At 41.1% G+C, this 27,115-nt stretch overlaps 2 protein-coding genes across 2 annotated transcripts; one reads left to right on the plus strand and one right to left on the minus strand.

Annotated features, from left to right (window-relative positions):
• Positions 1–583: 583 nt before the first annotated feature.
• LOC140306628 (potassium/sodium hyperpolarization-activated cyclic nucleotide-gated channel 3-like) lies at positions 584–13,828 on the plus strand. Its single transcript, XM_072385232.1, has 8 exons — positions 584–1,242; positions 5,431–5,854; positions 6,554–6,715; positions 7,372–7,590; positions 8,564–8,710; positions 9,278–9,518; positions 10,594–10,758; positions 12,197–13,828. Exons 1-8 carry the CDS (start codon positions 584–586, stop codon positions 13,735–13,737), a joined length of 3,558 nt encoding a protein of 1,185 aa, XP_072241333.1. The 3' UTR covers positions 13,738–13,828.
• A 2,719-nt stretch (positions 13,829–16,547) lies between these two features.
• Positions 16,548–23,404, minus strand: pkmb (pyruvate kinase M1/2b). The gene is made up of 11 exons (XM_072386070.1): positions 23,313–23,404; positions 22,017–22,195; positions 21,776–21,867; positions 20,445–20,576; positions 20,164–20,350; positions 19,775–20,045; positions 19,536–19,686; positions 19,286–19,438; positions 17,774–17,940; positions 17,043–17,224; positions 16,548–16,919 (listed from the first exon to the last, which is right to left on the minus strand). Exons 2-11 carry the CDS (start codon positions 22,165–22,167, stop codon positions 16,813–16,815), a joined length of 1,593 nt encoding a protein of 530 aa, XP_072242171.1. The 5' UTR covers positions 22,168–22,195; positions 23,313–23,404; the 3' UTR covers positions 16,548–16,812.
• Positions 23,405–27,115: the final 3,711 nt, after the last annotated feature.

The raw sequence follows: 27,115 nt of genomic DNA on the forward strand, positions 1-27,115 counted from the left end.
AGTTGTCCTGACAGGGAGGGGTGAGCGCATGTTCCATCCTGGCTCCTATGGCAACCCGATAGATTAGCTCCATCAATATGCACGTTATTAGAAAGTGGGAGGCTTATGGATCAGTGATGTCAGTACTCTTTGAATGCCGGTGTCAGCTGGGTGCATGCGTCTATTCACCTTGTGCTTAGAGAGAGCTCTGATATTTCGGCGAGGTGGAGATGATGCTTTGTCATTGAGAAGCTCAGCAGCAGCATTCTCCCACTCTGGCACGTCCGACGCTCAGCATGCTGCATCTTGATGCGCTCCTGACTGCACTCACTGAGCTTACCTGGATTTACATGCATTCCTCGTTTCCCGCTTCTTTTCACATGGCTGCTTAATTGAAGCAATTTCGAACTGTTGACTCATCTCAATGTTTGAACCGGAGGAGAGCTGCACGTCCCAAGAGTCAGATAAGATACGACCCGTCCTGCGGATGCGCCGTCACTGTTTTGCCTCCAGCGGCACCCCAGCTGTATGAGATTCATGATTCATCCCTCTATTTTCACAGGCTACCCTTAGGACACATATCTTCCTTTTTTTCCCCAAAAAAATGGAAAGATTACAGACTTCCATGCGCAAACGGCTCTACAGCTTGCCGCAAAACATTGTGCAAAAACCCTTTTTGACTGACAGCGAAGGAGACAGCGGCGACAAGGACACTAAGAGGAAAAGTATTCGACTAAAACATTTGTCCTCTTCGTCTCCTGCAAGCAGTTGCAAGAGTATTGAGGAGGCCAGGAGCGAAGACTTGGAAAGGGACGTAATTGTGAGGACCAACTTGAATGGGGACTGTCGCTTCTTTAGAAGCAGCATCTCTTCCATCACCGGACGGCATCTTCCCGGCTCAGATTCGGCTGAGCAGCGCCGCCTCATCACCGAGGCTGACGCCGGTGTCAGTGAGAGTTTTCCCAGTGAGCACGGCCCAGGGGCCCAGGAGCGAGCAGCTGGAGGGCTGATCGGCGCAACCGGGCAGCCGCCAGTGTTTGACCAGTCAAGTTTTATCAAGTTGGAGGGTACCGAGCAAATATTACCTGAAGATGACCGGCTGTACCAAGCTGGCTTCATGCACCGGCAGTTCGGGGCGATGCTCCAACCGGGAGTCAACAAGTTCTCCCTGCGGATGTTGGGGAGTGAGAGGGCCGTGGAGCACGAGAGGGAGCGTGTAAAGTCTGCAGGCTTCTGGATAATCCACCCCTACAGTGATTTTAGGTAATTAATGTGCACAAAAGCCTTATTCACCAGCTGCAGCAGAGAAATGCTGCAGTGATCCTGTCACACAGTTTAGGCTAATTTGGGCTTCAGGTGTGGAAACCGGTCATTATGAAAGAGCCAAAACATGAGATTAAATTACACACACACACCTGCAAAAAGGATTTTTCTATGACTATTGTGGTAACATGAATATCAGGAGTGTCAAACAAGCAGACTTGCTGCTTCAAACTGAATGTGCCTCACACATCTTGATGTTATACAATGCTTATCTTCTGAATATGGTCATTTATTTTATGTCAACACAAATCATGAAAGCCATTCTTACCAACAAAAAAAAAAAACTGACTTACCATAAAGGACTTCACTGTCCTCTTACATTCTGACTTTCATTGTGCTTTTAAAATACATGTGCAGGGAATAAGCCCTTCTTCTGTTCAGCCTCAGACATGTGTGCATGTGTAATATTTTCTTTCATACATGAAAAGTAGAGCTATCTAACCAACTAATTTTTTATGCACTTGTCTATGTATTTATTTTATCCACCACTCCAAACCAATCCACAATTCTCAAATTTTCTGCCCATTCTGTGCAGTTTATTTGAATACTGCGTGCATGCCGGACGTGTATCAGGGGATTTTCATGACATATAACCTTGACACTCGCTGTCATCATATTGTATGTTGATGTGTGTCACTGCAGGTTTTTTTTTTCCACTCATCTGAATTACACTTTTTTTTATGATTTTAGCGAGGGCAGTGGATTACAGAGAGTGCAGCAGGAGCTTGGAAATGGGGTAATCAAAATAGGGTAACATGACCATTCGAGATATTAGAAGCACACATCCGTGGAGATTATTACAGCACAATTAGTCTAATGGAGCAGGGATGGTGTAGACGGGGAGGGGACAAACGACAAAACAGAAACAGAGAGACACGCAGAAAGAGAGATTGAAATGAAAATGATGTTATGAGGATTCAGGTCGTCCAGCTGTTAACTCTGCGCTTGAGGTACGAGGTGTCAGCACTTCATGCTTGGTTGGGGTCACACTTTGAGCAGGGGCAGGGTTTTAGTGCAGAGTGCATGGCTCTTATAGGGTGGACGCTTTATCCTGCAGATTCCCTTTTAAGTTCCAGCACTAAAGATTATTCTAGGATTTTTTTTTCTTATTTGGCATTGCAAGCATTGCAAGTTCTGACCCTTCAAACATGCATATTCACTGCATGATAACAGTTAGAACTGCAAGTTAAAGCACTGTGTGCTTTAATCAGCACTGTACATCAGCACTGTGCAACTGGTGCATCTTCTCCTTGTATCTTTTGTGTTGTTCATACCATAAGTGACTGCTGTCTGTCATTAAGGTTTTCTCTGGATACAGAAGCAGACATACTGAACTGGCACGCTGTGTAAATATTGTTAATATGATTGCTGGTGGGCCAGAACCACAGTACAGGTGTGTGTTAAGCCACTGAGCTGAATGCAGGCTGTTGTGCTTCAGCTGCACTCTGGCAGCAAGAGATAAGTATCTCTAGTACAAATGTGATCCCTCTTTCAGCTGTCCTGATTGATCTAAGCTCCTTTCACAATTTTAAGCTTTGTTGTGCTCACTTTGCATGTAACTCCCCTGACTTTGTGCTGTCATGCTCTTTAGCGTAGTCCCAGTCTGACCCAAATAGTGCACAGTTCATATCTGGACCCGACCAGGTTCTCAGACCCTGCAGATGTTGGCAGTATTTTATAACAACACCGCCAAGTCACTCGATGATATTGGTGCGCCGCTGGGGGTGTACACAATCAGCTGATGAGCCTTAGGATGTGCATTACTGGCATCCCCTCCAGACCTTTTTTCTTGATTTATGTAATTTTATATCCAGCTGTGCCAGTGTTCTGCAGCACCGTGACATGTGCAGAGCAGTAATGCTAACTATTCAACATCTGGCTGATGGGAGCTGACTTCTGGAGATGACATGGAATCCCAGGAGATAACAGTGGATTTAGCCAGAGAGGGAACGTGCAATTAGGACCAGTGTCTCAGTGCAGATGTACAGAGAAACACAAATGCTTTGTTTGGCGGAGAACAACAGAAAGCTGATTATAACAAATGGCCATCCTGCTCATTCTGGATCCCACTTTCCGTTCCCCTGTGAACATTTAGTGTAAGTAACTGGAATTGATAGAAAAGTATGATGGCCTAGTAACAGCTGAGCTCCTCACCACTCGCCAGCTTGAAAATGTCTAGTTGCATCTATATCTTTCTACACAAAATTTGACATCTTTTGATTCAAAAGATTCAAGCTCCAGCACTTCTAAGATACCACTGTTGGGCTTTTGTGTAAGACCCTTACACAAAAGCCTTTAACCCTGTGCTTTGATCCCAGCTTCTCAACTGGAATATGTGAAATGTCTATGATTTGTAAAGCTACATAAGCACAAGTAAATAAACGCCTGTTCTGTTAAGCACTAATACCACAGTGGCACATACAGCTGTAATATGTTCCTTACTTTGTGAAAAGACTGTCCACATAGCTTGCTGTCATCTACAGATGGATACTGTACACTGCACTTTAAGACATTCCTGTCTTTAAATCGAGCATGTTAGCAGAATATTTCACACTGCGCATAGCCTGATGTGATGCATGCTTTGCCACAGGTCTGTGTCCTCCTCTTGTAGTTTGTTCTGACCCTATAGGTGTATCAGGACATGAAATCTTCCACATGCTTGGGTGAATACAGTATGAGGTTGGTAAATAGTTGTTTACTGGAGTATGTTTCCTGCCATGAAATAAAGTGTAGGGAATTCAGTGTAAAAAATTAAATGAGTCCCTCAGTTTCATGCAGATCTTAATGACACTCAACGCACTGTTTATGAACATTGATATTTCCTCATGAGCGATCCAGATTGTTTTCCAATAAACAATTTTCCTCTTTGGCTTTATGGCTAAAAGCCCACCACTGAACTGAATATGTTATTTTTGTAGAAATAAGCCTATTTCTTACTTTCCCACTGTTATATGCTCGCTCAGTTTGTTTTCTTTCTGCTTTTCTCTTTTGGATATTGATCCAATGGGTTTTGAAGCACAGTGGGAAACTGCTAGATGTCGAGAATTCATTTCTATTTGAAGTTACCACAAAACCCTTAATTGTTTTGGAAATGCAGCTCATGATCCGTGTGCACACTGTTCGCACAGATCGTTAATGAAAAGTGTTTTGTGTCTGGTACATCACCTGTTTCTGTTTTTCCATCTTTTATTATTATCATTTGTTTACAAGAAACACAACAGACCACAGTTGTTAGTTCCCACAAAGAAGCAGTGCTTTTGAAAGAGATTATCATATTTTTAGGATTTGTTAATATGCTCAACATTCTATTGATTAAAACTCTTAAGATAGTAAAAATGGACATTTAAAAAAACAACAGTGCCAAAAGTCACACATATGTTCTGTTCATTAACTCACAACTATTTAGAGGTATTCATTTGTGCAAAAGAAAAGCACAAATGAGTTAGTCTTGAGAGTTTGGCATCACCAAATCTTAAGCTTTTATTAAAGGAAAAACTATACATTTTTTATTATGAAATTATCAACAGGTTATACGGTTGGTTAGACGTTTTTATGTATTTCTTTTTATCTTTAATTTCTCTCTCAGTTGTTATGATCTCTGTACTGTCAAATAAAAAAAACATAAAATCACGATGTTAAAAGTTCTGCGGTCAAATATTGTCAGCATGCCAGCAACGTGTTTTTCTTCAGAGAATCTCGTGAAAGACAACGGAACAAATGATCCTATTAAAAGAAATAAAGAACCACCTCAGTTTCAGAAAGTTAGATTGCAGCTCATTGTTCAAACTCTCAGATAATTTGTGTACTGTGAGCATAAAGTATTATTTTCTTGATCTGTTTTTACTGATTGATTTTTTGCTCCTCATATACATGATCAGTGTTGTGTGAATTTGATGGCTGTGCAGCTGCTTATGAGCACCTGCACTCCTGGATCGCTGCTATCTGTACATCAAGGACCACAGTGACACTAAGTGTCTCCCTTTATCATGTTGACATTTTCCAGACATGTGACCTGCTTTCCTCTCTTTTATCAAGCCAGATGGATAAAGAAAAATTCAAGAGCCCATTTCTAGGCCTAAATGGCCTGCTGTCGCAGTTGTGAGTTATGTCCGTTGCTTTGTGTTTCAGATTCTACTGGGACCTGACTATGCTGCTGCTCATGGTGGGAAACCTCATCATCATCCCTGTGGGCATCACCTTCTTTAAGGATGAGCACACGCCACCCTGGATTGTCTTCAACGTGGTGTCAGACACCTTCTTCCTCATGGATCTGGTCCTCAACTTCCGCACAGGCATCGTCAAGGAGGACAACACAGAGATTATCCTGGACCCACAGCAGATCAAGATCAAGTACCTGAAGAGCTGGTTCGTGGTGGACTTCATATCCTCCATACCTGTGGACTACATCTTTCTCATCGTGGAGACACGCATCGACTCAGACTTTTACAAGACAGCTAGAGCCCTGAGGATCGTACGCTTCACAAAGATCCTCAGTCTGCTGCGGCTGCTGCGCCTCTCCAGGCTCATTCGCTACATCCACCAATGGGAAGAGGTAGATGAGGACAGATCTTTTAGAGCTTCATTCAAGACAAATGAATTAAAGTTTTTTTGGTACTTAAAAAGAGACAATTATTAATAGATGGTTTGTTGGCAGCCATCTTGATGATCTTTTGAAAAGAAGATTCCAATTTGATGCTGGCCTTTTAAATGGTACAGTTTCATGTCTTTTAAGCTTTGGCTCTTAGAACCTGTGAATACTTGACAAATTATTTTCAAATGAAGCTTGGTAGTTTGTTGTTAAAGAACTCTGGATAGTGAGATTTGCATTGCACTAGCAGATTTCTCATACTGTTGCTTTCATCCGCATTAATACTTCTTCTGCATCAAGACAAATCATTTAATGCCCCTGCACAATCATCTTGTTGGCTGCTTCTTTCACACGCTCCCACTCATGATGGTCAGTGTACTAAATAACAGGTATTTTCCTGCATTATCTCATTTCATAATTCCTGACATCCCTCCCATTCATCCATTATCAGTGCAGATGGTTACTCAGCACTGAAACAGCCTTCGTTGCTCTGTAGAAGATTAAGTGTGATCTGGTATGGGTCATTTCGACAAAACAGCACTTAATGTATATCTCAAATCCCCTGCTTGCTTAAAAGAGAATTGAAATCTCATAGGTTTATCTACAAAGCGATGTGTGAGTCATTGTGCCTTTTCCCTTAATACTGAACAATCTCTGTTGTAGGTTTTCCACATGACGTACGACCTTGCCAGCGCTATGGTGCGTATCATGAATCTGATTGGCATGATGCTGCTGCTGTGTCACTGGGATGGCTGTCTGCAGTTCCTGGTTCCCATGCTGCAAGACTTCCCTCCTGACTGCTGGGTCACTAGAAACAAGATGGTGGTAAGTGGATTATAAATGAGTTAGACAGCAGCCCAACGTGTCAGCTCTCAAAACTGCATGACAGTCATAAAGAGGCTCTCTGAATGACCAGTTTTTACTGTGCAGATTGTTTTAACACCAACAAAGTTATCAGGTAACCCCTTTTTTGATAGTTCCAGGCACAGAAAAAACTCTTGCTCTTATAAACATCAGACTGATAATAGCGTTTATCATGTTGTTGGTAGCTCATTTGATTCCTCTTCATAACAAATATTACATGTTAGAGGACATAGTATAAAGAATTTGTCGTCATTTGAGACAGAATTGTTATAAAGTCTGTACATCAACAAGAATTTGACAGTGTCCTTGTATTTGGCCACTACCTCATAACAAAGAGTTTTGTTTTTTTTTGTTTACATTTTTTCTTTATTTACTCTGCTTATGTGATAAACTGTTGCTGTAGAGGTAGGCAAAGCATTCAACCAGTGCCATACTGATAAGTGCTATAAATAAACATGATTGGTGGTGGTTCGTGACAGTGTCTCAGTAGAATAAAGACCCCACCATCTGCTCTCATCTTCTTAAACTCTAATGCAGCTCCCACAGACGTGATGCAGCACTAATACTATGGAAACTTACTACAAAACTTTCTCTGTCCTCCTCTGCATCCCACCCAGAATGACACTTGGGGTCAGCAGTACTCCTATGCACTGTTCAAGGCCATGAGTCACATGCTGTGCATCGGGTACGGTCTGTACCCCCCTATTGGCATGGCTGACGTGTGGCTCACCATCCTCAGCATGATTGTGGGCGCTACCTGCTTTGCCATGTTTGTGGGGCATGCAACTGCACTCATTCAGTCTCTGGACTCTTCAAGAAGGCAGTACCAAGAAAAGGTGGGGGTTTGTAACTTGTCATAGAAAATCCAGATTTTCAGGTCCAAGAGAGCTGAAATCAGCAGTGGAATGCAGAGCTCTGCAATTGTCCAACTTTGAGACAATTTTAATGCGTAAAATTCCACAAGATAGTATTGTTCAGCATTTTTAGTTGCAACAAATTTAAATTATGGTTGTATAAAAAACATATAAGGCTTCCAAAGTCTGATGATTAAACTTTAACAAGTTTCCATAGATGTCCTTCTGCCACTTTTACTGACGTAATGGGTCGGAATATTTGTTCCCTCCTGACTGGAAAACGACAAAGAATTTCATCCAGGAAGGATGTGATGAGTAAATCCACTGTTATGTATGCAAAAGCATATTCCACACACCTGCTTAAAACTGAGTTGAATATTTCCAGTGCACATAAAGCGCTCTGCGAGGAATTCAGGTGTGAAAATACTCCAGAGACAGGGACTGTCGGCAAATCAAAGACAACAGTGGAACAGAGAAAATGATTGTTAGATGTTTGAGCTTCTGCTGTGGCTCATAAAAAGAGACAGACATGACACAGATTTGATCAAACAGAGCTGAGGCATATAGCAGGAAATACCATACAGAGACTAGCTGCTGTGATCATTCATGATACTCTGCTGGTAGAGTACACTGCTGAAGGACACAGTAGTTAATGTCATTAGCTGCAGCCTGCAGAGCACAACTGAAATTGTCAGATTGGGCAGAGTCACAACACTGCACTGTGGGCAGGTTTCACAGATGGCCTGACAGTTGACTGTTAACCTAATGAGATACATTATAGTCCACTTCTGAGCCGGCACATCAATCACTTTAATGTATCCATTTTGACATGACTTTGCATTTTATTTTTTGTGACAAATGCAGTTGCATTAAAGTTGCGCTCGTATGTATTTCAGTGCACGTTGTTCACTCCAGCGCTTGTAATAATTGGGCTCTTGTTGTTTTGCTGTCACAGTATAAACAAGTGGAGCAGTACATGTCCTTCCACAAACTCCCTGCCGACATGCGCCAGAGAATCCACGAGTACTACGAACATCGTTACCAGGGCAAGATGTTCGACGAAGAGAGCATTCTGGAAGAGCTCAATGAGCCTCTGCGAGAGGTCACTGTGATTCTTGTTGCTGTTATCAGATTATTAAAAGAAAAATAAGTGACACTTAACATTATTATAGTTAGCATTTATTGAAGTCAACAACTCTGCCTGTGGGCACCTTTTACTGTTTGATGAACAGTTTCATAGATTAACTTTATACCTTTTAAAAGCTACATTTCAGCTACCATGCTGTGCATTTCAGTATGTTCTGAACTACTTAAATGTTAGTATACTGCTTAGAAATGCTAAATGCAGACTCAAGATCAAATATGACCATCTTTGTACTAAATGAATCTTTTTTCAGTGACAAATATGTAAATACACGAGGAGAGTCTGCTTATTCTAAATGGTTCACAGATAATTATTGATATAATCCAATATGGCTGTCTTACTTTGCATTATAATGTTAAAAGTCATGTAATCTGATTAGTAGTGGCGGTATGAGGGCAGGGAACCTTATTAACAGAGCACTAAGCTGCTTTTATAATGATTGGAATGTACACATGTAGTAACACAGACACTGTGAAAGTCTCTCCTAAGCAAAGAATTGACAGTGTTTTTCTATGTTTGCTGCAGGAGATCATCAACTTTAACTGTCGCAAATTGGTGGCCTCCATGCCCCTGTTTGCCAACGCTGACCCCAACTTTGTAACCTCAATGCTGACCAAACTGCGCTTTGAGGTCTTCCAACCAGGCGACTACATAATCAGGGAGGGAACAATCGGCCAGAAGATGTACTTTATCCAGCACGGTGTCGTCAGCGTTCTGACCAAGAGCAGTAAAGACACCAAGCTGACCGATGGTTCTTATTTTGGAGGTGAAGTCTGCAAACAGCCTGCTGGCAGCTCTGCATGCCGATGTATTCTGTAGAGGGTGGTAGGCCAGTTTTAATGTGTGCGAAGGAGTGGTGATTGTAAGATTTGCTTTGATTTGCTTTGCACTGGCACTCAGCAGATTAACTTTTGTGACCATTAAAGCTGGGAATAATCATCCTCATCATCTCCTTAAAAGGGCTCGGGACTAAGAGGAGCAAAGCTTTGTGATCTTTGATTCCATCTGTAGAGTTTTCCCTTTTGTTTAAAACTGAAATCCAGAACTTTCCATTTGTAGTGTCCTCGGTTGCTTCATCTCAACCTGTTGTCTGTATACAGCTTTGCAGCAGAGTGATTGGCCAACACAGGTTACTGTGACCCAGAAACGTTTTTTGTTTTTTTTAATAGAAAATTTTAATAAACATTCCAACATAGTACGCGTTTCAAGAAAAATATGAAGATCATTAAACCTATATTTATGGATTAAGTTATTTGGCACAGCGAGACACACACGATGTTAAGTGAGGACAGAGTCCAAAACCAACACTCACGGTAAATGTCCGAAATGCCATGTTGTTGTGTGTCATTAGTAAATTGAATCGATCCAAAGGACAGAGAAAAGAGAGCGCATGTGAGCGTGTTGTATGCCTGCAATATGTCTGTCCTAAAAAAATATGTTATTTGTTTTCGCTCTCTCTTTTTTTTCTTTTTTTAATGGGGCATTATTTTATTTTTCTGATCTGGCACGACAGACGAGCTCAGGACAAACCGTAAGCTGCAGAAATTGCATTAAGTGCTCCATCTGTGGGGTTCAGATGCATCCGTTTTTTATTTTTTATTTCATTGTCTCACTATGATAATACTATTTCACACTTCTCTTTTGTAAATTGATCTAAAAAGATGTGACATGTGTGGCTTCGCATCTCAAATCTTGCATAAGAACAGGGAAATTATTATATAACACTTAATATTAATTATTCCTTTTTTAATCCCCACTGTTAATACTTGTTTCAGACACTGCAGGAAATCTGTAAAGACATGGAAAAACATTTGGACTTTGATTTTCCTCTTTCCATGCAGAGATCTGCCTGTTGACCCGAGGCAGGAGGACAGCCAGTGTGCGAGCAGATAACTACTGCCGGCTGTACTCTCTGTCTGTGGACAACTTTAATGAAGTGCTGGAGGAGTATCCCATGATGAGAAGGGCATTTGAGACTGTGGCTCTCGACCGCCTGGACCGTATCGGTAAGTTGTTCGCATAAAAGCCAAGATGTCCAGCACAAAGCCACTGGGAAGTACAGTAACCTCCCAAGAAATTTCAGTCTGGAAACCATTCTCAAATCCATTCATTGCTTCACAAATGTGGGATCAAACCAAACTACTTTGTGCTTTATGCACAACTTTATATAGACACTATTGAGAATCCTGAAGTACAATGCTAAATCTGAATAAAAACATATGGAATCTAATTACATGCAGGAATTATGTGCAGCCTGCAGCAGGAGGGGCAATTCCCATTGCAAACCTTGTCAGCCATTTGAAACAAGTAAGAGAATAAAGCCGATGCATCAGTTGAAGACAGCTGCTGCACGGCCACTGGGCACCCAGGGAACCACAACCCCTGATCAAAGAGTGATTATAATTTAAAAAAAGATTATTTTTTCCTTTAAATTCTTGCAGCTATGTCATGAAACCTGAAGATTAAGGAGTAAATAATGAACCCGAAGCATACATAGTATCTCTGATGTTGCTGTTATGAGAATTCTCAACTGCAGGTCTACAGAATTTGTTTCAACAGAAATAAAGCACAACAAATGAATTTTTAGCAATACCAGTATTATACAGAATCTTTAATGTGAATGTGTTATATAAGAAGTTTTTGTTTGTTTGTTTAATGGCCTGGAGTATCATCTTATAATTAATGGAGCCAGAATTTGTACAGGAACCTGCATTTATTCTAGTGGCCATCAGGGGGCGACAACTGGGTGGAATTCTATGAGAAAATGATCACAAACATCTTCATAGGAGTTTATGATTCTCTAGTTTCAAGGTTTGTGCAACAGTTGCATGATATTCATTTTCAAATGATGTTCTTTAGAGTAAAATAGATTATAAGCTAGTGAGAGGCAGGCTTCTCGGGGGATCCAAAAATCCTCTGATGATGCTCATTAAAATGAAAGTAAAAAACCTTATTACTTAATGAATCAGTTATCAAAACGACATAACACTGAATAGCCTATCCATCCATCCATTTTCTATACCCGTTTAATCCCGGTCGATGTCGCGGGGGGGGCTGGAGCCTATCCCAGCAGTCATCGGGCGAGAAGATTAAATAGCCTGGATGAGGTCAAAATGCTGAGTTCCAGACTTTAAAACACAGTTGCTACATTAATGTTTGCATCTGGCCAAGCCATTCCAACAGGCTAATATCAGCAATATAACTCTTTTTTTTCTTAGGTTTTTTTGAGCTGTGTGTTTAGAATGAGTAACATGCTGAATTTAGCATTTGTATTTCCCTGTAAAAAGGTGGAGACAGGCTATTTGCAGATAGATGTTTGAGTTATGTTGTTATTTTTGAACCTCCTTGCTCAGATATGTAAGGCTCTAATACTGGTGAGTTGCTCTAATAAGACGTAGCCAGCACTCATTTATTGCATGGCCTTCTTTTCTCTTTTCCTTACAGGAAAGAGGAACTCTGTTCTACAACATAAAGTCCAGCATCACCAAAGCTCTGGCACACTAAACCTTCACGAGACAGAGATGATCCAAAGAATAGTGCAACATGACCGTGACATGGCCCAATGCACACAGCTGATTCAAACCAGCACTGCACAGTGTTTAAACCCTCTCCCTGCTCCTCCATCACCCACCCCTGTTATCTGGACCCCGCTGGTTCAGGCTCCACTCCAGGCCGCTGCTGCCACCACCCCATTGGCTCTGGCCTTAGCTCATCACTCCCAGCTGCCTCCCATCCTCTTCCACAATCCCCTGGCACCAGGGTCCGGCTCCATGAAGGAACATAGCAGTCATCTAAAGAGGGTGCACATTGGAGTGAACACTTCCAGTAGCTACGGTTCAGGGCCTGGGTCTCCTTCCAGCCCTGCCAAATTTAGATCTGTGGTCGAAACTCCCACTTTGATGTTCCCTGGTACGCAGTATTTCTCTCCTGGACCTGTGTCTCCCACTCTGACATCCCAGCCTATTTTCACCAGCAGCCTGCAGCCTGTAACTCCTCTGTCCTCACACCAGTCATTTGCCCACCCTTCACACTCTGGCATGGCCCCGATTTTCCCCATCAGCCAGACCACCGTCTCATACACCTGCTCCTCTCAGTTCCACTCCCAGCCCTTCCATGGTGCCATGACCACTCCACCGCAACCATTAGGTTTACTCCAACAGGGAGGGCCAGGGAGGCTTGCAGGGAGATTCCCTGCTCCGACCATAAGCCCACTGATTTGCAGCTCAGTTAACCCCATACTGAGCCAGCTGCAGCAGACTTCTTATGCCTCCATGCACATGCCCAGTCAGAACAGAGCAAGCAGGACATCCAGTGATGTGAGCCTCCCACATTTTGTCATCACCAACACCCAGTCCTCTTCTGGATTAAATCAGCCAGCATCTGCAGGTGGAGCTGGGGCCGCAGCCTCTCTGGCCCAGCACACCCTGGCAGGACTTCAGTCTGCTTTCCTCCCCCAGGTTCTCCCTGAGCACTCGGCCCTTGCCTCCTTGGCCCAGTATGGCTCAGCTGAGGTCTCGCCTTGCTACACGCCTCCTGTGCATAGTCCTAGCACACAGAGCCCTGCGAGGGGAAGGACAGTTTACCACACCGAGCTCCCCAGCAGCCAGGGCTGTCATAGTTCTCCAACTCTTCAGACCTCGTGCCCTGCCAGAGGGGCCACTACCCTGAAAGAAACTGCCGAGTCCTCTGCAGATATCTTCACCCAGGAAATAAAGACTATCTCAGGCTCTCATAGCTATATGCACCAGGAAAGGCCTTCGGTCATGAGAGGCTCCCCCATGGGAGCAGCAGGGGCCTCCTCCTCTCCCTTGGCTGTCAGTAAACCCCACACCCCTGTCCCAGGTAGAGCCACTCCTGTCTATCGGACACATTCAGGACCTGAACCTTGGAACCAGTCCACTGATATTCACTCTCCTCTTGTTAAATCTCCTGCTAAAGTGTTAGAAAATGAAAACAAACAGTCCAAACTTCCCTCCAACTTGTGAGTTTCAGATACACCCTCCTTCGAGGTCTGAAGAACTGGGGATCACCTCCTTGCTGGCATTGTTTAAACCGCCACAATGTCCATTTTTAATGTTGGAGGGTGTTATTCTAATCCGATTCAAGATCGGTGGTTTTGTTTTTCATCAGAACGTTTGGATCGTGATTGATGGACAATGACAGATATTGTTTCCTACAGATTATTGAATCTTTGAAATGATCGATGAGTATATATAACACCTCATAAAGATTTCACTTGTTCTATATATTATATTACTCTGTGATTTGTCGTCGGTATTTGTTTGAAACCCCATTGTCCAGGCTATTTTGTGTAACCTTTTAGCTACATCTGTTTAGTTGTTCACAACTGTATTAATTTATGATTGAAACCAAAAATCACTGTCTACTGTTTATATCCTTTCCAAGGAGTGCTTGAAATGTCATCTCAATGCAGGGTTAGCCCCTGAAAGATGTACGGTGAGACAGACTGTATACTTTGCTCACTTCAGAGATGCCCTAGCACGAAGGTCTGATGATGGCATGTCTTCCAAGATAGCTTCAGCAATATTGCACACCCAATGGGTCACACAAGACACATCAGACTGCATTAAAGAATAAGTAATGAATGTAATGCTATGTTTGTCTGTCTCAGAGATGAAGAAATAGAATTTATCTGAATGTTTTGAGTCATGATGATGATTATAGCTGTCTGCAGGATAACCAGTCAAGCCGCCCGATGGATACCAGCTATTTTTAGTTTGGCACTGACAAAACACCTACCTGAGCTGAGTTTTGTGTGTCATTAGCATAGTATGCAATAATCTGTGTTTTTTATGGGCTTATAAAGTTACTGTGAATTGAAGAACCTGTCTCAAAGACTGATTTTAGTAAGAGCTTATTAAAATAAGGGAAGTGAATTTTTTTAACAAAAAGCAATTATGGATAATCATCCTGAAACCAGCGATGCACTAAGATTGACGTGAATGTTTCTTGCACCAGTCAAAGGGCTAAAAGCAGTTACCTGGACACATGATTAACAAGAAACCCTGATGGGTCATATTGCTGCATATTTACCTCTGTCATTGTACAATGTTTGATTGTAATATTTGACTTCTGTTGTTGAACAGTTGCTGCTTTGTAATGCTATGCTGACTCTAAAAGACTGCTTTTTAAAACCACTGTGACACCTGTCTACATGTAAATGTGTTTAGATGATACATCTCTCTTTCTGGACCTGTGGCCGGTGACAAACTGTGAGCAACAAGCTGGTCAGCAGGTCAGACCACTGGAGCATCCTGTCCAGTGGCTTTAGCTGCTTGGGTACTGGATTTGAGTTTGCTGTGACTCTGAACGCCGACCTCTGAAAAGAGATACTATCCGTCACCAGCCAGTCACTGCCAGCGGGCTCGGATCAGTCCTTCATTTTGTTCTCCTCCAACCACCTACCAGCAGCATCAGCTGGGTTTGAGTTTAGATTTATTTGAGAACATTCAGTTTGAAAGGCTTTTAAGGTGTAAGTTTTAAATCTAATAATTAGGTAATTTCTTATTATATTGCCTTTGAACTACCATATGTGATGATTTACTTTCCTATATGTTATGCACATTTTATTTTAGCTACTGAATTCAATGCAATAAAATAACATATGGTCAATGATGCTTGTCCTAGCTCTTGATTTCTGTTTAAAGAGATTTAAGTGGGTGTGGAATGAAGAGAAACTGATAAAAATGAGAGAGAAGTCTCAGACTTTAAGCTATAAGTTGTTGAGAATGGTGCAGTGTTGCTAAATTCAAAATAGGCAGAATTATAATCTGCCAGATATTTACTACAAAGAAAATGATCATGTTCATGTTATGTTCATGGAGTGGTAACTGGTGGATTTGTGAGTAAATAGACACTTAATTCATTGTTGCTTCCAAGGTTGCTGAAGATAAGCTTCTTTTTCTCTTACAATGAAGCTGTCAGTTCAATACAACGCAGACAAAACTCATAGGTCGTCCAGGACAACAAATCCATGTCCTGTAGTAACTCCCTCTGATGAACTAGATTTTTTTAAGGTAACACACATAGTAATAGTTTTCTTCATTTTTCCACTGACAGACTTACGTTTAAGTTAATTTTTCTAAACATTTCTCTAAATAATACTCTACATACTGTATCAACAACATAAAAAGTTCTGGCGTAAAACAGATGAAAGACAACTCAGTGGAGTTTTCTGAATGCCTCGTTTCCATGGTGAGCCACTGCAGTCAGCAAAAGATCTGCCCCTCTGAGTGGAGTTTGCATGTTGTCCCTCTGCACGTGTATGGGTACTCTGGCACCCTCCCACAGTGCAAAAGCATATCGCATGTCAGGGAAAACGGAGATTCTAGATTTACTCTTGGAGCAAGTGTCAGCGTGCTTGCATGTTTCTCTCATTTGTCTTAATGTTGGGATGTGGTGTAGTTTACCCAAACTCCTCCCCACAACCCTGAATTAGATCAAGTGGGTATGAAAAAATGGATGAACGAATAAATAGATTACCTGTCACAGCTCTATTTTCCTTTTTTTTTAATCATTATTCATTTCACAATGTTGTAGTTATTTCTTGATTGCTTAATTGTTTTTTTTTTCTTTTTGCCACGTCTTCTTTTTTAAACATCTGTGTTTTGCTTGAGAGATGTGATTCACTTGTGATTTTCACAGACAACACCAACAATTCTAGTTACTGCTTTCTGCTTAGTTTATGTAACTGGTAAGCTAGCGTGTGGTTTGTCTGCCTTTTACTAAATACAAGAATTAACTCAGTGTCAGTGTAAGGAGAAAATTCGTTCCTTTTAATGGATCACGTCAGTACACTGAAACATTTTACCAAGTGACAGATATATGGGAATCATGGGAGAAGACTATTACATCAGCAGGACTTAGACATGAAACTGGACATAATGGAGAAATAATTCGTGGAGTTACAGTTGATGGAGTCCTTGGACAAAACCCAGTTTGGACTTTCTGTTATGAAAACCATCAGAGTCGAAGATGGACGGATGGAGGGATACATAATTGAGAATCTGGGAGTGTTTATTAATGTCTTTATATTAAGTTCAAGGCACCAGCACGACCCTCATGGTGTTGGTGTAACCAGAGCCTGGGCGCCAGCCGGTCACAACAAGGGCTACATCGCCGGACTTGAAGAATTTGCGGTGCTTGCCTACAAACAGAATAGAAATAAATGGTTATTTTGTTGAACTAATTTGAGATAAGGCCTCTAACAAGTTCCCTTGATAAAATCCTTCTAACTGTGAGTGATTTTAACAAAATGATTTCCACTCACCAACTTCCAGGGCAAAGTTCACACGCAAGTCAACATCCTCAGCCCAGACGTCGTTGGCAGCCTTGGTGTAGAGCACAGGGTAGACACCGCGGTACAGGTGAGCCTGGCGGGCGACTTGACCACAGCGGGTCACAGCGATGATGGGTGCACGGGGCCTGTACCTTGACAGCATGTAAGCAGACCTGCAGGTGACAGTAAGACATTTATTATAAAGGTGCAGTAAGATGTGGGACTCTGAACATTAGCATGCGCTAATCTTTTGTCATCAGTTCTCTGGATTAAGTGGTGAGGATGAACTGAGAAGTTATTAGTTTGAAAATCAAAATAATGAATGGACAGGACCAAAACACTGTATACAAACAAGTAGCCTTGAAATCCATCCCTGATATGGTATATTATCTATTATTACTTTACAGAAACTAGTGTAGTTATAAAGTGAGTCCAGCTGACTGTGGTATCTGTGGTAGTCACATGCTATGAGAATTAAATCACAAATGGAGAGGAATGAACAGAGAGTTAAAATTAACACCTGAAATGTCAAGGTTCAGATTTCAAAAGGTCACAAGTGGAGAACAGATTAAACATTTGAGCCATGAGTCTGGGTAAGGGAAGAAGCAGAGGCCGCAAGATTGAAAGATTTCATACTGCAGCAGTTTCATGGCCCAGAGTGGATGGCACAGAAGATACTGTTTCTCACAGCAAGACAGAAAAGAGCTGCAGCATGGACATACCTGCCAGTCTTGGTGAGCACAATGATGGCGCTGGCACAGCACTTGAAAGAAGCCTCAACAGTTCCAATGGCGACGGTCTCTGTGGGGTCACGAGTCAGATGAGAGGTGCGACGCAGCTCCTCAAACATCTGCCTGTGGAACATGGCGGCCTCAGCCTCACGGGCAATCTGATGATGTGAAAACAGATAGCAGTTGCTGACAGGCTGTGATTGCACAGCTTATTCAAGAGGTAATTAACCTCAGTGTAGAGCTCTACATTCTTGAAAGCACACTGAGACATGAAACTAAACAACAGTCGCAGCCATGATGTCCAGAAACTGCTGCTGCGCACTGCAGACCTGCAAACAATAACTGAACAGTAGCAACACACAGATAGAGCACAATGCAGAAAACACACAGATATGCTGTTTGGTAGCAGATGGTTTGAATGAGGAGTAACATACATCATTACTCAATGAAACAAAAGGAAAAAATGTTAGTTTAACTGAAACTATTTAGTGATGTGCTCACAGTGAGGACACTACCTTTCTCTTCATTCTATCTGATCTTCATATTTACACATACACGTGTGTGTGTGTGTGTGTCTATATATGTATATATATTTACACAGTAAAAATTAACGTTACTAGGCTGAACTAACACAATACGCTATCGCATTATCTCAAGCTTTGTTCTCTTGACATCACTTGACAGAATGAGATAATGAACTTGTAATGTTGGGATAATAATTTAAGCAATGTTTCAAGCATGGCCTCTCTCGGCTTCCATATTTTCAAAGCTCAACCCTCACATAACTTTATTTGTGACATGAGATTTCTGAGGCTTTTGGAGACTAAGCTGTTGATGCTCATCAGGCTAAAAGATTACAAAGGCATTTTGGAAAAGGCCTTTCATGTGGTCTAATGATGACATCCCAGATTTAAAGACGCTCTGTCTTGAAGGATGAGCTAAACTTCCTAGTTTATGTGCAGAAGTCATTAACAGTAATTGGAAATATTTAGCTGCAGTTACTGCTGCGCAAGGTGGATCGTACAACACAAAGCCAACCAGCTGTTTGTGATTACATTCACTAAAGAAATTACTAAGTATAATGCTTTCTTATTTGTTTAACTGGATTCCCTTTATCTACCATTAGGTCTTTTGGGAGACAGACACAGAAAATGATAAGTTGGTCTCAAGCTTTGGAGCGCCACTGCTTTTTAATATTTGTGTATTATTTATCACCTTTATTGATTGTTTAGTAAAAGTGAGCAATACTATTTTAGATCTATGAACTCAATAAAAACTGTGATTTGTTGAACATGTAAACATTCATATTTCTTCTAAAGACAATGCTATAATGAGGTTTCCTTAATAAATATAGTCTATATGCCATCAATGAAGGCTTCTTACACACTCAAAGAAGAGAAACACAATCACATCAGACTTACAAAACACACAAAGGCACTGACGTATTCTGCCAGTGTTAATGATGAACATGATGTAACAAAGAGAAAACACAGGCACACTTACGCGGTGCTGTGTGCGCACAGCCTCCAGAGGGTAATCTCCCTTGGCAGTCTCACCACTCAGCATGATGCAGTCATTACCATCCAGCACAGCGTTAGCAACATCACTGGCCTCAGCACGGGTAGGACGGGGCTTCTTGGTCATGCTCTCCAGCATCTTAATGTGAACAGCAAGACACACGGCATCATTTCATGTCTGCGGACACACTCTCCCTTCCCTTCAAGTCTATACTCTTACACATGGTGATAAAGACCTGTGTGGCACAGATGATGGGCTTGCCGATCCTGTTGCACCTGCCAGTCATCATCTTCTGGGCGATGAAGACCTTTTCTGTTGGGATCTCAATGCCCAGGTCTCCACGAGCAACCATGATGCCATCACTAGCCTCCAGGATCTCGTCAAATCTAACAGAGGAAAAGGAAAGACTTGTTCAACACTTGTAAAAATAAATCTTCATGCAGGTCCAGCTGTGGCTGCTGGTAATCAGCTCACCTGCGCACACCCTCGTGGTTCTCCAGCTTGCTGATGATCTTGATGTCCTTGCCCTTCTCGCCAAGAGCTTTCCTGACAGCGTGAACATCAGCAGCCTTACGGATGAAAGAGGCGAAGACCATGTCAACACCCTGCTCCACGCCAAACTGCAGGTCCTGCAGGTCCTTCTCAGACAAAGCAGGCAGGTCAACGGCGGCACCGGGCAGGTTGACACCCTTCTTGCTGCCAAGCATACCGCCATTTTCAATCTCACACATCAGGTAGTCATTGCCTTAGAATACACAAAATATGCAGAAAATCTTTATACAGAAAATGAAAAAAAACGTTAGGTACAAAGAAACACTAATGGACAAGATGGAAAGAAAACAGCTGATTATTGGCGTGCATACCAATTTCTTTGACTTTTAGGGAAATAAGACCATCATCAACATAGATGTGGCTTCCAGTCTGCACAACCTTGGTCATGTTTTTGTAGTCGAGCCACAAAACTTTCTCATCACACTTCTCCTTGTACTGGTCGTCCAGTGTGATCTTCATGGTTTCCCCCTTCTTGAGCTCTACCTCAGCGGTGCCGCTCTGAACAAGATGAAAAGAGAGCTTATATAGTTATTTGTTCACCACAAATCCAGAATGGCCTCATTTGAGCGTTGGTAATTTGGCAAGAACTCACGCCCTTGATAAGACCGGTCCTGATTTCTGGTCCCTTGGTGTCCAGAGCGATGGCCACTGGCCTGTATTCAACAGATCCCTGCCCAAAGCTCTCAGTTGCCTCACGGACATTCTTGATCGTCTCAGCATGGTACTGTTGAAAAAACATGTCATACTGAAAACCTTTGTACAAATCTAGCTTTAGTAGATTTGTAGATTTAGTGAATTATTTTCAAGTCATACCACTGCTCTGTTTAGACTGACAAAAGAGTATCTCTAAATGTATCACATTGTAAAAAAGCAAGCTGAAACTAGTACAACAGCAGGTTGTACTAGTTTTAGCTAGTTAAAGGCACATAGACAGCTCAACACTGACTACAAAACTAAATGCAGTATATCCATAACTGCAACACGTTTTTAGCACATGAAATTCAATTTCCCTGTAAAAATAGTTGACATGCATTATAAGGCACAGCTTTTTCCTAGTAAATATTACAAAAATGCAAAAAAAAAGCTGGCAGTCATTTACATTGATGAAGTAGAAATTACATTTAAAAATAAAACTGCCTTAGAAATCAAAACTGGTGCAAACACTGACTGCCGTTCTCAATCAATACTGTCCCTGCACTGTTCCTTCCCCACATACCTCAACTTCTGCAGTTGCTGTGCGGGTGACTTCTATTTTTAGTGGTACTGACAACTGTCACACCAATAGAGGTCATGTTTATTTTTCCCTCCCTAACAAGTTTTATACAAACTTTGTTGGTATTTTCTAGAGTTGTGATTATTGACTGAGCTAACACATGTTTTTATTTATCAAAGCTGAGCTAGCATAGCATATGCGATTGAAAAGACTAGACTAAGTATTAACACTCTTGTGACAGAGGAAAGAGATATGACTTTTAAAGGCAAAGGGTCAGTGGTGTAAGACCATCCAAAGAGCTGGCTGTTATATCCCTGGCCTCTAAGCTACAACACAGACTCCATACTAAAGGGTCAAGCGCAAGCTCACAGATCACATTACAGAGTTACCAGGCCACAAGAGAAATGTCATGCAAGCTGTTCCTTCCAAATGTAAAGGGTAAATCATCACTGAATCTCTTGCATAGGGCAAAGAGATTGCTTCTGCCCTGCCCTGCCCTGCCCTGTCTGAATCTCTTCATTATATTTCACTTTTTAAAAGCTTGCATCTGTGATGTCACCGCCGGTGTTTTGCCTTTAATAGCTGCTAGTGAAGCTCCTTCTTTGACGTAACCATTTAGGACTTTTGGAATATACATTTCAAACACTTTTTTAAATTAAAATAGCAACTCAAAAGGCAGAGAAAACATTACGTCTCATCCCATGACTCACCTCATGAGAGCCATGAGAGAAGTTCATTCTTGCAATGTTCATCCCAGACTTGATCATTTCTTTGGCCATCTCCACAGAACGGGAGACCGGTCCTGCATAAGGTCAGGCAGTGAGTACACAATGACATGTGGGTGAAGTGCAATCATCTAATTATTTCAAACACAGGTAAAGTTTCATTTGGGTAATAAGTAAGCATTTCCTATCATAAGAAAAATAAATGGGCTTTGATAACATGTCTGACCGATTGTGCAGACGATGCCAGTGTTGCGAGACATGGCAGGCTCAGAGTCAATGTCCAGCAGGCACATGTGCTCAATATAGGTGTCTGCCATGGCAGCATGCAGCTGCTGGGTGTGCATGACGGAAGAGCCGGAATCTTTTGACTTAGACATGACTGGATCTGTGTCTGAAAGAAAAATCCTATGGAGACAGACAAAGAAACAAATTAATATAAATGTCTTTTTATGTTGATAGTCCATAAGTAAGAGAAATTCCAAGTTAAATATAATGGCTTGTCTCTAAAAGGCTGACACAATGAGTTATGCATTTATCTGCGGGGATGATATACAGGCAATAAAACATAACAGCGAGTGAGAAAAATTCATATAAAATAAAAACCAATCTGAATGGAACACTGCACACTCATATTAGCCACATAGCCTTTTATAAGCATTACTTATAAGTCGCATGCATTCCAGAATGTCCATGTAAGCTCAAAGAACATCCTGTGCAGAAGGCCACGACCACAGTATGCACCTCCCTCTGTCACTTCTGACAAAGGATGTCAGAAGTGACATTCATGCACACACATGAACATATCTATTCTGCTCAAGTGCAACACTGGATGATAAATCAGCTGAGACTTGGTTGTAGAGGAGGAATGCAACATACTTGCAAGCATGAGCAGACGCGATTCATGAACCCCACCCAACCCCACTCCCAGCACAACAACCCCACCCTTTAGGTGTCTATGAATCACCACATGTTCATACCCCAATTAACTTACTATCTGTTGAAACATATCATCATAAAAGCATATCTGATAGAAGAAATGATGCCACAAATGAGCAGAGACAAATGACTTATTCATTCAAGGAGCTTCATATTCAGACTCAGAGCAACATATGGGTGTGATTAGTTTGCAAAAGCTCCGCATACTTTATAGAAAAAAACAGGTGAAAATACTCAACATGCACTGCTGCAAATCATAGAATCACTCAGCATACAGAGCAGTAGATAAGATATGAAGGTGTTATTGGATTATGAGAGGAAAATTTTTCTTGAACAAGGCAGATATGCATATGTACTAAGAATGACCCCAGTTGAAATGTTATGGTATTAATCACATAAAATCATATTAAACTCTTTTAATTCATAAAAGGAAAAAAACGCACAATGAGAACAGTGAAAACAAAATGGACCTATACAAATATATTCACTTAGACTAAACCCTTGTCTTGTATGAACCTAATACAACAGTTTAATTCTTCATTTTAGTTCGTCTTACATTAAGTTATATCTTCTCGGTGTTACTCACCTACTGGGTGAACTTTGCAGGGACCAAGGCGCCGCCTTCTCTCTTGCAGCGCCCGTTTTTATTCCATCTGGGACTACTTTCTTGCGCGTGCAACAGCTGGTGACACCGGATATAGTGTGCGAAGGTTAAGGCTAACATTGACGGACAACCTAGTTGAACATATATCTTGATATGGATGTAGTTTTTCACTCATTTCTGTGAAGTTTATTGTCAAATTTTAAAATGAAAGCACAGAAATTTGACGAAGTATTGAGCGCACTTGTCAGTTTTGTTCGCCTGGCCACTCATGGTTTCCTCTCTTGAAACTTGTACAGGAGCCTGTCTTCACTTTGGATCCGAGGCATTGTCACCTATTAGCACTGACATTTAATACAGATGGTTTCAGTAATCAGAACTTTATTCAAATCAGAACAAACCCTTCTTATAAAATTTTTATAAAACAAGATCGGGATTGTGATCTCAGCTGTGTTATTTTGAAATATAGGCTATATGTATTTATCAAGATGCGTCCACCTTCTTCTGCATATTACCACGTTTTAAAGACTCTATTTATGGTCTGTCATTTATATCTTATCGACGAATTCCATCCACTTTTCCTCTCCTTTATCAGTATCCTATCTAATCATGTTTCTTATAAAGTTAACAGAAACATTTCATCATTTATCGCATGTTAATGTCATTAATATTTTTATGAGCTTAACGGGGCTGTCGGCACGCGTGCAGCCCATTGCGATAAGAGAGAACGTCACAGACTTTGATAGTTATTACGTTGTCGGGAAGGTGATACCTGGCTGAATATAACACGCTATGATAGCTAAACCAGATTGTATATTCAACAGTAGACACTTGCATGCATGTAAGTTTAATATCTACCTAATTCTTAATCACTAGAAAATAGATTTTAAAAAATCGTGCTCAGGCAGTAACACGTGATGCAGCTTTACCAAAAATAGAGGCCTTTAAAGCACCATGTCACAAAATATCTGGTTGTCACACTGTCAAGCTAAATCATGTTACGCACTTCTGGGCCATGACTGCATGACTGCCTCCATGCAGCATTGGTAACATGCCGTCCGAGCCCATAAAACCAGATCCTCCCATGCTGTTTTCATCATATCTCCAAATTCTTCACTGTTATTTGACACTGCCAAAAAGCGCTGTCTCATCACTGCATGGTAATAAAAAAACTTTGGAGTTTTTCTTTATTCCTCCTTTTTCACTTTGCCTTGTGTGTCTAAAACATATCTAAAACCCAGCTAGCATGCAAAGATGAAATAAAAAAACTCAGATTTTAATCTGTAATGTTAAGGTCAATCCTTAAGCCTTTACTTGCAGAATTGGAACAAATAGTTTTTCTGAAAAAAAAGACTTTTAGGTAACTTTGAAATGGAACATGAATGTGTAACATCCTCAAACCTGTCCAAGAAGTTATAAGTGGACTTGTTTCACGTATAACTGCACCTTGTCAGTACTGTAATTCTTCAATGGGGAGAAAACTGACTCCATCTGTCACTCACCCACCTCCCATTTAGATCCAGATACATTTACAGTCCAAAAAGGGAAGTGAGGGATTCAAGCCACCCACTGCCAAGAAAACCCACAGTACCGCTGAGGTTGAAAAAAAAAAAAAGATTGAATAAACCAAGAGCTTCCAATAAGGTTATCACAGTTCTCCTTTGCTTGAGTTAACTGTATGTGCTGCATCATGGTGGTAAGATCAGGATGTATGTCTGAGCAAGGATTATAAAGCATATACTTTATATAATCGTCAAGGATACGCATATTTTCAAGTACTTTGAATTAGTTAGTCTCATTTTCACTTATCCCCTGTGTGTTGATTTCAAACTTAACCTGTTGTAAATCCATACAAGGATACTCATAAAATAGTGTTTTCATGGCACTATATGGTCTTCACACTGCAAGTATACTTTAGAATAAATCAAATGAAATGAAAGAAAATCGCAGGACATATAAAATTACCTCAGAATAATGAGTTTTATTACTGGAAAAAAAAAGAATAGCATGCTGCACATGCACATGCAGGACAGGGAAGCTGCAACGAGTAAAATAGATTAAAAAAATAGGCAGAATTAAAACAAAAATCTGCCTTGAACGCTGAGTTTTGCATAGCACAACAGTAAAACTGAGCGCAAAGTAAACTCTGAATCTGGAACATTGGACAAGCTTGTGAGTCTCTGTCAAGAGCTCAACTGCAGCTCTCTCTTGTGGTCAACTAACTGAATTGTCTCATGCTTCTTCATTTCACAACTGAACTGGTGAATTAATGTTATCTGCTTGACACCCCTGTGGAAGTCATGAAAAGGTGGTGTGAGTGTGTATGGTTTTTTTGTCTTGTCTGTGTTGGCCCCAGAGGTGTCAGAAGTATTCACATTCATTACCCAAGTAGAAGTATAGATACTAGAGTTTAAAAAGACTTCTGTAGAAGTTGAAGTATCAATTTGAGCTTTTTACTCAAGTAGAAATATAAAAGTAAAAGTAATGTAAAGAAAAAAAACCCACAGGGGCCTATAGTGCACTACACGCTCCCAGGCCAAAATGAAATATGAGTAATGAGGCTGTTTTGAAAATGTAAGGAGTAGAAAGTACAGATAATTGCATGAAAATGTAAGGAGTAGAAGTAAAAAGTCGGCTGAAAAAAAATTACTCCAGTAAAGTATAGATACCCAAAAATTCTTCTTAAGTAAGGTAACAAAGTATTTGTACTTCGTTACTTGTCACCTCTGGTTGGCTCTGTGACTGACTGGGGAAATCTCTTTTCCATCTCTCCCTCATTTTCTCATCCTTTATTCAACTTATTGGAAGTAGCTCAAAAAGGAAATCCCTGCAAAAAAGAAAGAAAGACTACATGTCTTTCACTGTGTTTTCTGATGAGTAAACCATTTTTAATGTTTGGTCACAATCAAATCAATCATGTTAAATTTTTGCTCGGGCCGAAGTGCAAAAACGCACTGAGCAAAAAACAACAAGAACATCAGCTCACATATAAAGCACCAGACAATGCAGGACACTGTAACGGTGAAATACATGTGTCGTAAATGCATTAAAGAATAAAACAGTTAGGAGAAAACAAATCTTGGTCATAAAACATGTACCTCAACATCAGACACAGGTGATATCACACAGAAGGACTTGACATGGATCGTCGTGGTAATCATACGATCACTTCTTTGAGAGAAGAAGGTTAGCAGATTTTTATTGCAGATTTGACAGATAGGATCTGAAAATTGTAACGGTACAGAATGAGATGCGGTGGTTATAAAACTGAAACAAAACAAAACAAAAACACTGAATAAAACAATATAAATCAGCAGCAAATTAAATCTCTCTTGAAGCTTGTAATATTCTGAGATATTTTGATACAGCTGAGCAGGAATTGCAGTTTCTGTCTCTTTGATCAATCATAGCAATGTATACGCTGGCAGAAGTATTTGGGATATTGTGCCCATCCTCCACACAAACACCTACTCGTGTCAAAGTGGATTAGCCTGAAAAAAGCACTTGTTGACAAAAGACCTGCACAGATGTATCCTGGAAGTGTCTAATCTGGCCAGACTCCAGAGCAGCAGGTGTCCGTTAACAAGGCTAACTGCTGATTAAGGTCAGGCTGCCATGCAGCAGATAGACAAAAAGACTAATGGATGCCAAACATGATCCTGTTTATCATCCTTCAACTCTTCCATCAGGAGTCTTTGTTCTCATTGGGACCTTGAACTTTTCAGGGATCTGGAAGACGTGAGACACTCCCCTCTTTTACTAGATGGAATATATGTGCATTGTAAAGT

The sequence above is a fragment of the Leuresthes tenuis genome, unplaced genomic scaffold (assembly GCF_036924035.1).
Source record: "Leuresthes tenuis unplaced genomic scaffold, fLeuTen1.0.hap1 SCAF_5, whole genome shotgun sequence".
NCBI lineage: Eukaryota > Metazoa > Chordata > Actinopteri > Atheriniformes > Atherinopsidae > Leuresthes > Leuresthes tenuis.

What these genes read in the sequence shown, in the direction of transcription:
- LOC140306628 (XM_072385232.1), top strand. Translation starts at nt 584, where the DNA reads ATGGAAAGATTACAGACTTCCATGCGCAAACGGCTCTACAGCTTGCCG. An exon ending in CACCCCTACAGTGATTTTAG is followed by an intron (nt 1,243 to 5,430) that starts GTAATTAATGTG and finishes TTTGTGTTTCAG; the next exon opens with ATTCTACTGGGACCTGACTA. An exon ending in TCACTAGAAACAAGATGGTG is followed by an intron (nt 6,716 to 7,371) that starts GTAAGTGGATTA and finishes CATCCCACCCAG; the next exon opens with AATGACACTTGGGGTCAGCA.
- pkmb (XM_072386070.1), bottom strand. Translation starts at nt 22,167, where the DNA reads ATGTCTAAGTCAAAAGATTCCGGCTCTTCCGTCATGCACACCCAGCAG. An exon ending in CCATCATCTGTGCCACACAG is followed by an intron (nt 19,439 to 19,535) that starts GTCTTTATCACC and finishes GTTCACATTAAG; the next exon opens with ATGCTGGAGAGCATGACCAA. An exon ending in GTGCTCACCAAGACTGGCAG is followed by an intron (nt 17,225 to 17,773) that starts GTATGTCCATGC and finishes TGTCACCTGCAG; the next exon opens with GTCTGCTTACATGCTGTCAA.